At 48.5% G+C, this 12,132-nt stretch overlaps 1 protein-coding gene across 1 annotated transcript in view; it reads right to left on the bottom strand.

The window, feature by feature from the left end:
- ATG16L2 (autophagy related 16 like 2) overlaps positions 1 to 12,132 on the bottom strand; it is a 579,847-nt gene that overhangs the window by 390,060 nt on the left and 177,655 nt on the right. The window contains exon 6 of the mRNA XM_086933798.1: positions 9,435 to 9,494. Within this exon, the coding sequence (XP_086789924.1) occupies positions 9,435 to 9,494 (60 nt within the window). The remainder of the gene's footprint in view (positions 1 to 9,434; positions 9,495 to 12,132) is intronic.

Raw genomic sequence — 12,132 nt, 5'->3', positions numbered from 1 at the left:
AGAAAAGGCCCCCCTCTCTATAGATCACCAACCTCCTGTTTATAAAAGCTACTGGTTGGTCCTGGCCCTCTACATTAAGTTATGACAGTACACCTCCTAACCCTATCTCAGACGCATCTGTGTGGACAATGAAGGTGTTGGAATAGTCAGGACTTTGCAGAATGGAAGGAGTGCACATGGCCTGCTTCAGGTCATCAAATGCCTTTTGACAGCTAACTGTCCACTGAACGTTCTTTGGCATTCTTTTGGAAATGAGATCTTTAAAGGGATTCACAATGGAATCATACCCCTTAACAAACCTCCTGTAGTACCCAGTCAGGCCCAACAAAGCTCTGAGCCGAGTCTGGGTAGTGGGAGCAACCCTGGTCTGGATTTTGCTCTCCAACGGCCCAACATTACAACCTTGCTCTGCCCTATCTAGCACTTGGTGGCCTTGATAGCAAACCCTGCCTTTTGAAGGCCTCCAGATCATTTCTAAGGTGGACCAGGTGATCCTCCCAGGTGGAGCTAAAGACATCAATGGCATGTAGATATGCTGCACTATATGCTTCCAGACCTGTTAGGACTTTGTTCACCAGCCTCTGAAATGTGGTAGGAGCAATTTTCAGACCAAAGGGCATCATAATAAACTGCTAATGCCCCCTGGGGATTGAAAATGCTATTTTTAGCTTGGCATCCTCAGCTGGTCTGATTTGCCAGCCGTTAGGCCAAATGTACTCAGTAACTTGGCTGAGGTCAATGTATCGAATATGCTACTTACCAGTATGCATCTGTTCTTGGCATGTAGGGCTGCTGACATTCATATCTGTGCATAGATCGCCACCTAGTGTTGGGTCCAGATGATTGCACATTGTTGTCCTGGAAGAGTCTTCGAAGTATCACGAGATAGGTGGCTCCTCCCCTGGACTACAGTGCGCATGGGCATCGACTCCATCCTCAGATTTTTTTTTAGCCTTTGTGGCCAAGATGGAGTGAAACTAAGTGAATGATGACCATGCTAGAAGTATGTGTGAATTCTGCAGCTGCTACGGGCGCCGGGGAGGAGGGCGGGTGATATGAATGTCAGCAGCCCTACATGCCAAGAACAGATGCATACTGGTAAGTAGCATATTCGGTTCGAGGCATGTGGGCTGCTGAATTCATATCTGTGCATAGAATACATAGCAGTCCCTCCATTAACGGCGGCCGCCCGTGCCAGCTGCAGCAGTTTGGAAAAGTGTTTTGAGAACAGCCTGCCCTACAGCTGCCTGCTGTTTGGAGTGCACATCAACACAATAATGCTTAGTAAATGTGTGTGTGGTAGACCATGTGGCTGCTCTACATATATCTTCCAAAGGAATGTTTCCAAGGAATGCCATAGAGGCCCCCAACTTTCTGGTGGAGTGGGCCCTCGGTGGAATGGTGAGAGTACGTTTGGCTTTCAGATAACAGATCTGGATACATTTAACGATCCACCTAGCAATACCAGCCTTAGAAATGGGGTTACCTTTGTCGTGTGGTGCAAAGGCAACGAAGAGTTGTTTAGTTTTCCTAAAATCCTTGGTCCTATCGATGTAATACAGCAGGGCCCTTTTGACGTCAAGGGTGTGGGGCATTCTCTCCGCCAATGACTCAGGATTTTGGAAGAAAACAGGCAATTCAATAGTCTGGTTGATATGGAATTGAGACATGAACTTAGGAAGGAATTTAGGGTTAGTGCGAAGCACTACCCTGTTCGAATGAACTTGAATAAATGGCCCTTGGATAGTTAGGGCTTGTAGTTCACTAACTCGCCGTAGTGATGTAATCGCAATGAGGAAAGACACTTTCCACGTCAAGAATTGAATCTCGCAGGAATGCAGTGGTTCAAAGGGAGGACCCATCAGCCGGGTGAGGACCACATTGAGGTTCCACTCCGGAGCTGGTGGAGTCCGCGGAGGAATGACTCGTTTGAGTCCTTCCAGAAAGGCCTTAATGGCAGGCACTCCGAAGAGTGAGAGGTGCTGCCTGTTCTGGAGATAAGCGGCCATCGCAGACAGATGTATGCGAATGGAAGCATAGGCCAGATTACATTTGTACAGATGGAAAAGGTAACAGATGATATTCTGAATAGACGCATCTAGCGGGTTAATGTTGTGGTCTGCACAATAAATGACAAGCCGCTTCCATTTTGCTGCATAGCATGTTCTGGTGGTGGGCTTCCTTGCCTCCCGAATGATGTCCATAGAGTCAGAAGGCAAGTGCAGGTAGCCAAACTCTAAGACTTCAGGAGCCAGATCGCCAGGTTGAGCTGCTGCGGATCTGGATGCTGAATGTCGCCATGGCTCTGCGTCAGAAGGCTGGGTGTGAGACGTAGCCTCTGATGCGGTACCACAGACAGGTCTAGAAACGTGGTGTACCATGGTTGGCGAGCCCACGTTGGAGCAACCAGGATGAGAGTCATCGAGTGCTGCCTGAGCTTGCGTGCCACCAGCGGTATCAGAGGTGCTGGGGGAAAAGCGTACGCAAATTTGCCTGACCAGTTCATCCATATCGCATTGCCCTGCGACTGTGGGTGTGGGAACCTGGCGGCGAAGCTTTGGCATTTTGCGTTCTCCCTTGTAGCGAACAGGTCTATCTCTGGATGACCCCACCTTTGGAAGTACGGTTGGAGTACTGATGGATGTATCTCCCACTCGTGCATTTGGTGGCTGTGCCTGCTGAGCAGGTCCGCCATCTGATTGGCCTTGCCTGGGAGGTGTTCTGCCATGAATTGCCCACTTCCACATGCTCTGAGCCAGATGAGACAGCTGCGGAGAGTGTGTTCCTCCCTGCTTTTGAATGTAGTACATGGCTGTCATGTTGTCCGTCCGGATCAACACAACCTTGTTGCACAGATGTACTTTGAAGGCTTTGAGTGCCATGAAGATCGCCATCAGTTCGAGAACATTGATGTGCATCTTCCGTTGCTGTTGCGTCCATAGTCCCTGCACCGTGTAATGGAGTACATGAGCTCCCCATCCCTGGAGAGAGGCGTCCGTTGTCAGGATGATCTGTGGCACAGGCTCTTGGAACGGTCGGCCCTTGCAAAGGTTTTGTGGATTCCACCAATGCAGAGAGCTGTATGCCGGACCGCTCACCGACACTAGGTCTTTCAATTGCCCGTGAGCCTGAGTCCACTGACGTGCTAAGCACTCCTGAAGCGGGCGCATATGTAGTCTCGCGTGCGGGACTATGGAAATGCAGGAGGCCATCATGCCTATCAACTGCATGAACACTCTTGCTGGAAGAGAGTGTTGAGGTCTGAATTTTTGTATCAGCGATTGAATGCTGCTGACTCTCACTGAATTTGGCTGTGCTGTGGCCGCCAGAGTGTCTATAGTCGCACCCAGATACTGTCGTATGTGGGCGGGCTGGAGGTGGGATTTTGGGTAATTCAGTGAGAATCCCAGATCGTGCAGGAGGTGAATGGTGTGGGACATGTGGGCGGCACACTGCTGGGCTGACTTTGCCTGGATGAGCCAGTCGTCCAGATAAGGGTAGACGTGAATGTTCTGTCTCCTGAGATGCGCCGCCACTGTCGCCAGGCACTTTGTGAACACCCTGGGTGCCGTGGTGACACCGAAAGGCAAAACCTTGAACTGGTAGTGCTGGTTTTGTAAGGTGAACCGGAGGTATTTCCTGTGTGAAGGGTGCAGTGGAATGTGAAAGTACGCATCCTTTAGGTCTAAAGTTGCGAGAAAATCCCCCTGACTGAGCAACGGGAGCACTTGCTGCAGGGTCAGCATATGGAAGTGCTCCGACAGGATGTAATGGTTGAGTGGCCTGAGGTCCAGGATGGGCCTGAGGGACCCGTCCTTCTTTGGTATTAAGAAGTACAGGGAGTAGACCCCTGTGCCTCTTTCTTGCATCGGAAAGAGCTCTATTGCTCCTTCTTGCAGCATAACGGTGACTTCCTGCTGCAATAAGTGCAAATGCTCGGCCGACATAGGACGGTTTCTTGGGGGCATGTTGGGTGGAGTGGATGTTAACTCCAGACAATAACCGTATTGGATAAGTTTCCTGACCCACCTGTCTGTGGTGATGGACTTCCAGATGGGCAGGAACTGCTGGAGTCTCCCCCCGACCGGTGTTGTATGGTCGGGGGGCAGTGACAAGGCGTCACTGTTTGCGGGTGGCAGAGGATCTGCAGCTGTTGTTCCCACGACCTCTGCCCTTGGCGCTGTTACCACGATATCCACCTCGACTCTTGTTGGTGTACGTGGACTGAGTGTTGCCCTTGTAGTACTGCGTGGACTGGGAGAGCTGGCCCCTGGAAACGCCTCTAGTGCTTGAGCGACGAAAAGACCCACCCCGAAACTGCTGGGACTGTAAGGCACCCTTGGATTTCGCAGTCTCCGTGTCCTTTTTTATCTTTTCTAGGGTGGTGTCAACCTCCGGGCCAAACAGGTGATCTGGGTTGACTGTTTGGTTAAGGATGGTGGTTTGGATCTCTGGCTTAAATGCAGAGATTCTCAGCCAGGCATGTCGCCGTAGCATAACACTAGTGTTTATAGCTCTGGCAGCGGTATCTGCCGCGTCCAGAGCGCACTTAATTGAAGCGTTAGAGATTAGCTTCCCTTCCTGAATCAGCATCTCAGCCGCCTCCTTGTATTCATCAGGCAGGTGCTGCAACAGGGTCTCCAGTGTGTCGTAGTGTGCCCTGTCATAGCGTGCCAGAAGCGCTTGTGTGTTAGAAATGCGCCAGATGTTGGCTGCCTGTGCTGCTACCCTCTTCCCCGATGCCTCAAAGACCTTGGATTCTTTGTCTGGGGGAGGAGCATCACCTGTAGTCTGAGAATTAGCCCTCTTCCGGGCATTCGACACAACAAGGGAGTCCAGAGGCAACTGTCCTTTAATGTAGGTAGGATCAGTAGGCGCTGACTTGTATTTCTTCTCAATCCTAGGGTTGATCACCCTCGCCCTGGTAGGTTCTTTAAAGATCTCAGCAGCATGCTTTAAAACACCTTTCAGCATAGGCAGAGTCTTAACAGTTTTTCTGAGACTGAGAAGGTATCAAAAAGGAAATCGACATCGACAGGGTCAGCATGGAGCTGGACGTTGTGATTGTTAGCTGCCCTGCTCAATGAGGGCATTGAAAGCTGCAGAGTCTTCTGTAGGGGACGTTTTTGCAGAAAAAAGGGTCTTGTCCTGATTGAGGATCCCCAGGGTCACCACCAGCTGCCCAGGGTTCGTTGGTATCCTCAGGGTCTGTATAGACAGGATAACTGTATTCATCCTCATCATCCCCCTCTCCAGCGTCCACATCCGAGTAAGTGGGCGAAACATTATGAGTCTGTGGGGAAAGTGGTTCCACCAAGACGGGAGTGCAAGCAGAGTCCTTCTTCTTCTTGAGAGGGATCTTGTAAGACTCCATTGGGCGTTCTGGGGCGATTTTCCGCTTGTGGAGGGAAAGCTTGCCCGTTTCGGCATCGATGAAGTGCTCCTGATGCTCGTCCACTGAAGGTTGTCGAGGTCGCGGGCCGGGGACCACCGCTGAGGCCTTCGGCGCCGAGGAGACCTTTTCGGGCACGCCGGCGACTGCCTTAGGAGCGAAAGCCTTCAGCGCCGTCTTCGGCGGCAATGTGAAATGGATGGGCGTGGACGCCTTTAGTGGTTTCTCCACCGGTTTCGTAGGCGGAGGATCCTTCGGACCGACTGACGAGGTCCCGTCCCTGATGCGCTGCAGGGAGTCCGTCACCTTCTTGGTGAACGCGGCGGATGGGCGCGCCGGTTCAATGGAATCCCTCGAGGCCGAACCTGGAGTCGACTCTCGGGGCGCGGTGCCCTTGGCCTTGTCCTGCTGACGCGGAGTTGCGAGAACCTTCGGGTCATCCAGCCGTTTCTTCGGGTCACCGAGAGTTTTCTTCGGGTCGCCGACAGCCTTCTTCGGGTCGCTGAGGCTTTTGCCGGCGTCGACCGTCTTCGGCGCCGACGCGCTCGGCTCGACCACCTTCACTTTAGTCTTCGGCGCGGCAGACTTCGTCTCGACGCCCTTGACTTGAGCCTTTGGCTCTACAGCCACCTTCGGCTTCTTCGGCGCCGAGGTCTCCGAGGCCTTGGAGCCGACCAAAGCGATGCGCACTTTCGGTTTCGAGGACGGCACCTGCGCAGTATCTGGAGTCGAGACCGTAGGTTTCGCTTTCGGTTTCGATTTGCCAGGGAGTGCCTCGACAGCAATGTCCGTGGCCGAGCCCGAAGAACCCATAGAGAGATCTTGGGTAAGGCCCGAAGGCAATCCCTCGACCTGAGCCTTATAAATTGGCACGGCCCTAGAGTCAGTTTGAGGAAGCTCCTCATCCGAGCTATCCTCCACGGCCCCGAGGGCCCCGTCGTCGTCTCCTACCTCGTCGACGACTTCTTCGGCCTCGAACATCTCTGCATCCGCGTCGTAGTCGTAGTCGACGTCCGACGCGGGGTTCGACTCAGAAATGTCCTGGATAGATTCGTCCTCGACATCCCCTGCATCGAAGATGTCCACAGGCGCCGGTGCAGCATGCTGGGCCTCCTGGCGCGCAGCTCGTCGAAGCTTAAGCGTCTTCTTGGACCTGAAGCGTGAACAAGCCATACACTTGTCTTCATCGTGGTCCGGCGACAGACACTTGTTGCACACCGGGTGGACGTCGATGTGGGGATACTTCGAGTTGCAGACGGGACATCTCTTGAATGGACTTCGTTCCATGATGGACGGTCGATAGGTCCGGAGCGTCGACTGGGCCTACCGCGCTGAGAGCACGCGGGTTTAGAGAATCCGGCTCGGAACCGAGCTGGAAGAAGTAAGACCGAACACAAGACTATACCGACGTATTAACCTAAAGACCTTTTGGTCTCAAGAAAGTTTTCTATCGATTCCGACAAGAGGGAATTCAAAGACATCCAAACCCAATGGCGGAAAAAAACAATCTGAGGATGGAGTCGATGCCCATGCGCACTGTAGTCCAGGGGAGGAGCCACCTATCTCGTGATACTTCGAAGACTCTTCCAGGACAACAATGTGCAATCATCCAGACCCAACACTAGGCGGCGATCTATGCACAGATATGAATTCAGCAGCCCACATGCCTCGAACCTATGAGCTCATCTGCCCTTGGCATAGGATGGGCATCAGCCCTAGTAACTGCATTGAGGCCTCTGTAGTCCACACAAAACCTCATCTCTCCTTTTCCAACCTTGGTGTGAGTTTTTGGCACAATGACTACTGGACTAGCCTAGGAGCTATCAGAAGGCTCAATGACCCCCAATTCCAGCATCCTTTGGACCTCTGTCCTGATGCAATCTCTGACATGGTCAGGCTGTCTGTAAATTGTATTCTTAACTGGCAGACTGTCACCTGTGTCCACTTCAAGGGCGCATAAGGTGGTTTGACTGGGTGCCGGAAAAAACATATTTTGATACTGATTGAGGACCTTCCTGCAATCAGCTTGCTACTGGGCACTGAGCTAGCTTGCTAAGGCTACTCCATCCACAACACTATCAACAGAGTTCTAAGATAAGAAATCAGGGAGAGGGTCACTCTCTTCTTCTAACTCATCAGTTACAAAGAGCAAGCTCATGGCTGCCCTGTCGACAAAAGGTTTTTGGCGGTTCACATTAAGTACCCTTTGGGGACTTCTTGGAGTGCCTAGGTCCACCAAGGAGGTGACCTCACCTTTCTGTTCCAGGATGGTGTGGGTACCACTCCATTTGTCTTGGATGAGAGAGCTGCTGGGGTCACAGGCTCCAACATTCACACTTTCTGATCTGGCTGTTAAACAGTCAGTACTGCCTTTTAGTCATGCCAGGCTTTCTGAAGCTCTTGGCTGACTTCAATGTTTTTACTGGCCTTCTTCATGTACTCAGCCACATGAGAACGAAGGCCAACGACATAATCTACAATATCCTGTTGAGGAGGTTTGAGAGGTAGACGCTACAGAGCCCAGCAGGCAGGGTGCCTTGTATTGTAGGACATGTATTTTTTTAAATTGCATTTACTGTTAGTGAAAAACTCAAATCGTTTTTCACTACAGCAAGGGCTGCCTCTCCGATAGGATAACATTGGATTGCCTATTACCTTTAATAAGTAATAACTTTCAAGTGGGAGCAAGTAGGAAGATAAGAGTTTGGTCTTAGAAGAATTGTAATTTAAAATCCTCTTTAATGATAAAGTCGAATTTTAAGTTGGAATTCTGAAAATGTCACCTTTAGAAAGATTTGCATCCTGGGTCACAAGATTAGGTGTAGCCGGCAGTTGATCTTCGTATATTCCTCCCAGACAGTGAGACAAAGGGGGAATAGGTGTTGGCAAGATGTGCCATCTCTGTTAGAATAAGGGGGACAAGCTGTACCACACTTGCACATCACAAATACTCTTCCTCAGCACGCTCACAATGTGTCTCACACTAGTCTTTTGTGCCTCCAGACGACCTGGGGACCAAGGCAAGATTGAAAGAAATTCCAAACACCTTTGGAGGGGGAATCCTCTAGAAACTTCTACTTCAAAGCTGGCACCAAGCATACATATTGGACACTCAGACCCAACTCTTCAGTACACATCTGGACATATGGAAGACTCAGAAGAAGGACTGCTGTGCTTCTCTCCTGCAATAAGGGCTGTCACTCTGCTAACTGACAGAGAAGAACTGGACCTGCATCTACATTTTATAAATTGCATATCTGTGGTTCGGCTAATTGGATTTTTGTAATTTTGATCTCAAATAATTTATTCTATTTTTCTGTTTTGGTGTGGGATTTTTTTTGTCTTGTGTTTTCACTTTATTACTGTTTGAAGTCCTGCATTAATAATTTATAACTGTCACTAAGTTAAGTCTGACTAATTAGAGCCAGGCTACCAGAGGTTTGAGCACACATTTTTTGGGGGGGTTTGCTTGTGACTTCACTCGGACAAGAACTGTGGTTGCTGCTTGAGTGTATCTTCACCAGCCCCCCTCAGCCAGTAACCCAATTTCCAACAATCGCCAAGAGAAAAAGCTCTGGATGATAAAAATGGAGCAAAAGGGCATACAGGCACCTGGCATGGGTTGCCTCAACAGAACGTGTGTTTTTTATGAGAACGTTTAATAATTCATGAGGTCATATTTACTATATCTTGTGAACTCTTTCATGTGCCTACTGACGCCATCTTTGCAAATAATTCTGTTGAGTTTTAACGTATGTCGAAAGTGTGATGGTCAAACACAAATGTTATGATCAATATCGTTAATTCTTATGGAAAGTAAATTAAATGGTTACATTTATAGATGAAGGATTGGCCAAATATTATTGATAATATATTTTGTTCACAGCATGCTATTTAAATCTTTTCCAGATCTTACCACAATGTGAGTTCAATTTTGGCAAAGTGAACAACAGCCTAAATGGACTAGCTTGAGAATCAGGACCAGCTCTCAAGGATTGGCAGAGCTCTTCTTTCTAAACAAACTCCAAAAACTCCTACTTACATGCGTGCAGCTTCTCGGGCTATTCTTTTCAGCTCTCGCTTTTCGTTTTCTTGCTTTATCCTGTATAGGGAAAGAAGCGGCAATCAAAGGTGAGCTAACCACGTGACGTACGTAATGGGGACTGTCCCAGTACCCCTGCCTTCTTAAGTCATGTGTCTGATTCAGCCTACAGCTAAACATTTACAGGTTGGGTCCAAGGATAGGCAAGCAAATGTGTAGACAAAGATTTAAAATATTTGGTGGAAACGATATTTGCCTTTCAGACCATCATATGACCTTTAAATAGTAACATTCAGCCTCAAAAGCAATTCTCAATCTAGGGCTCGAAAGGTAACCTGCACTGGAGAGCTGTAAAACAGCCAAGCAATAGGCAAGAGTAAAATGGGACAACCGACGGGATTTATTAAAATGGTTTCAGTTATTATGGGGATCTGATAGGTGCTCATTCTTGCTAGTTCTAGCTGCAGAGAGCTGTAGCATTCACTACCACTATAACACATGCACACCAGAAAGGATTCTATGCAATTCCATATGCAATTGACGTGAGCGTTGTTCTGTTTCGAAGGACAACTACTGCATTAGACTGCACTGCACCCTTGAGATAAAACGCATTAGGTGTGAGACTAGGGATGCTAATGTATCACACTTTTCTTTACCATGTGGACCCTAGCCCACCACCAGTACACTACATCCTAGGGACCCTAATACCAAAAAGTGTATTTTATCCACATAGCAATAAACTATCGCAATGCACTGTAGGCACACTAACATGCCAAACTACACTGTATCCTATGAGAGTGTGAACCCAACACACTGAATCATAGGGACAACAAAGCACCACATTGCACCATAACAACACTCACACCCTACACAGACCTGCACCCCATGGACAATAACAGGCTAAACTAAACTGCAGTCTTTGGAGATTAATCAACCACACAGGACACCACTTACAGCCACTAACACACAGATTCATGCAGTATGCCTCCAACTCAATAATCATGAGGCACGGGCACTGCAGGATGGTCTCCATCTTACAATGTGTTCACTTAGTACTTGTGTTGAGTGACTGTCTTGGTTCGCTAGAGAAGTATACTACCTCTAAATATCACTAATAGACTGTAGCGAGGAACAAATACACAAGACACAAATGTTCAGATTTACACCTGCTGTTTAATTTTTTTACTTTTCTGTTGCATACTTGAAAAGTGTTCTACTAAGTGTTTCAATTGATATAAATATATTAGTTCACTGAAAAACGCAAAGGTTATAGGGACTTTATAGTTAGGAAATACAGTTTTTAAAAACTAGAAAGTCACTGAAAAAACCAGAGCCTATAGGGACGTTATAGTTAGTAAATAGAATTTTTTTTAAACTAGAAATTCACTGAAAAGACAAAGGTTATAGGGATGGTAGGCTCAGATTTCACTCATACAAAACCATAGAAATTCAGCAGTTATATTTATCTAAGTTAGCTATAACTTACACCCCTGCAATGCATTGCTTAGGACCTCACATTTTACATCACTCATGACATGGTCAGTGACATCACTGATGATATGTCAAATGACATATCTGATGACATCATCCTCAGAACCACTCACACCCCATACAACCTCTCATACACACATTCCCACACAACCACTGACATATCCGTTCACAGACTCACTGATCCATAGAGCCTCTCACTCATACAGCCACTCACACAACCACTAACTCACGCATGCAGCCACTCATGCACCTTTTCACTTAATAATACAGCACTCACACATCCAGTAATACAGATATACAGACACCAACATGCCCACTCATACAGCTACACACACACCTACTTATTTACCAATACAGTCACTCATACAGCCATTCACTCACCCATACAGTTACTACCACACCCACTCACTTACTCATACAGATACTAACCGACCAAAACCAATGCTAGGGAGTTAGGGTATTTGTACCCTGCCCCCTTTTCTTTTTCTCTGCATTTTTTGGCGACTTGGCTGAAGCAGAGTCCCATGATGTGTGAATTTGTTTTGGGGGTAGTGTCAAATGCTGGGCAGGTGGGGACTCGAACCGGGCTTTCACTGCCTGATTTATATTCCTGAGCAGCCATTTTTCCTCCTGTGGGTGGTCTAGTCGCTCTGGAGGAAATAAAAAGGCACGCTGTGCTAGCGCGCCCGACCCTTCCTGCGAGCAGACGTTTCTTTCCTGCTCCTACATGCCCAATTTTTCATTTTACTGAATGTGCTTTGAAAATACCCGATTTTTAATGTTGCTGAATGTGTGTTGAATGTACAACTATTTGCGAGCTTTTTTCATGCGGACACTGTATTTTTAATTGTGTGGGAATTCGTTTTGGGGAGGGGGGTGTAAAACGCTGGGAAAGTGGGGATCGAACCGGGCTTTCACTGCCTGATTTATATTCCTGAGCCGTCATTTTTCCTCCTGTGGGGCGGTCTAGTCGCTCTGGAGGAAATAAAAAGGCACGCTGCGTTAGCATGCAGCGGGCACGCCAGCGGCGCCAAAGGCAAGCCCGTCTACGCCCGTCTGCGCCGAGGTAGCGCCCGTCCGCACTGAGGTTGCGCCCGGAGCACGAGATGCTGCCCATATGCTGGGAGGTTACAGCTGTAAGAATGCATCAAGACTTAAATATAGCAGGGACAGTCTTATGAATATTGGTAACCAAAGCAGATGTCAT

The sequence above is a fragment of the Lissotriton vulgaris genome, chromosome 8, assembly GCF_964263255.1.
Source record: "Lissotriton vulgaris chromosome 8, aLisVul1.2, whole genome shotgun sequence".
NCBI classification, from domain to species: Eukaryota; Metazoa; Chordata; class Amphibia; order Caudata; family Salamandridae; genus Lissotriton; species Lissotriton vulgaris.
Note: the sequence above shows the minus strand (reverse complement) of the source record. Positions and strands in the feature narration are given on the sequence as shown.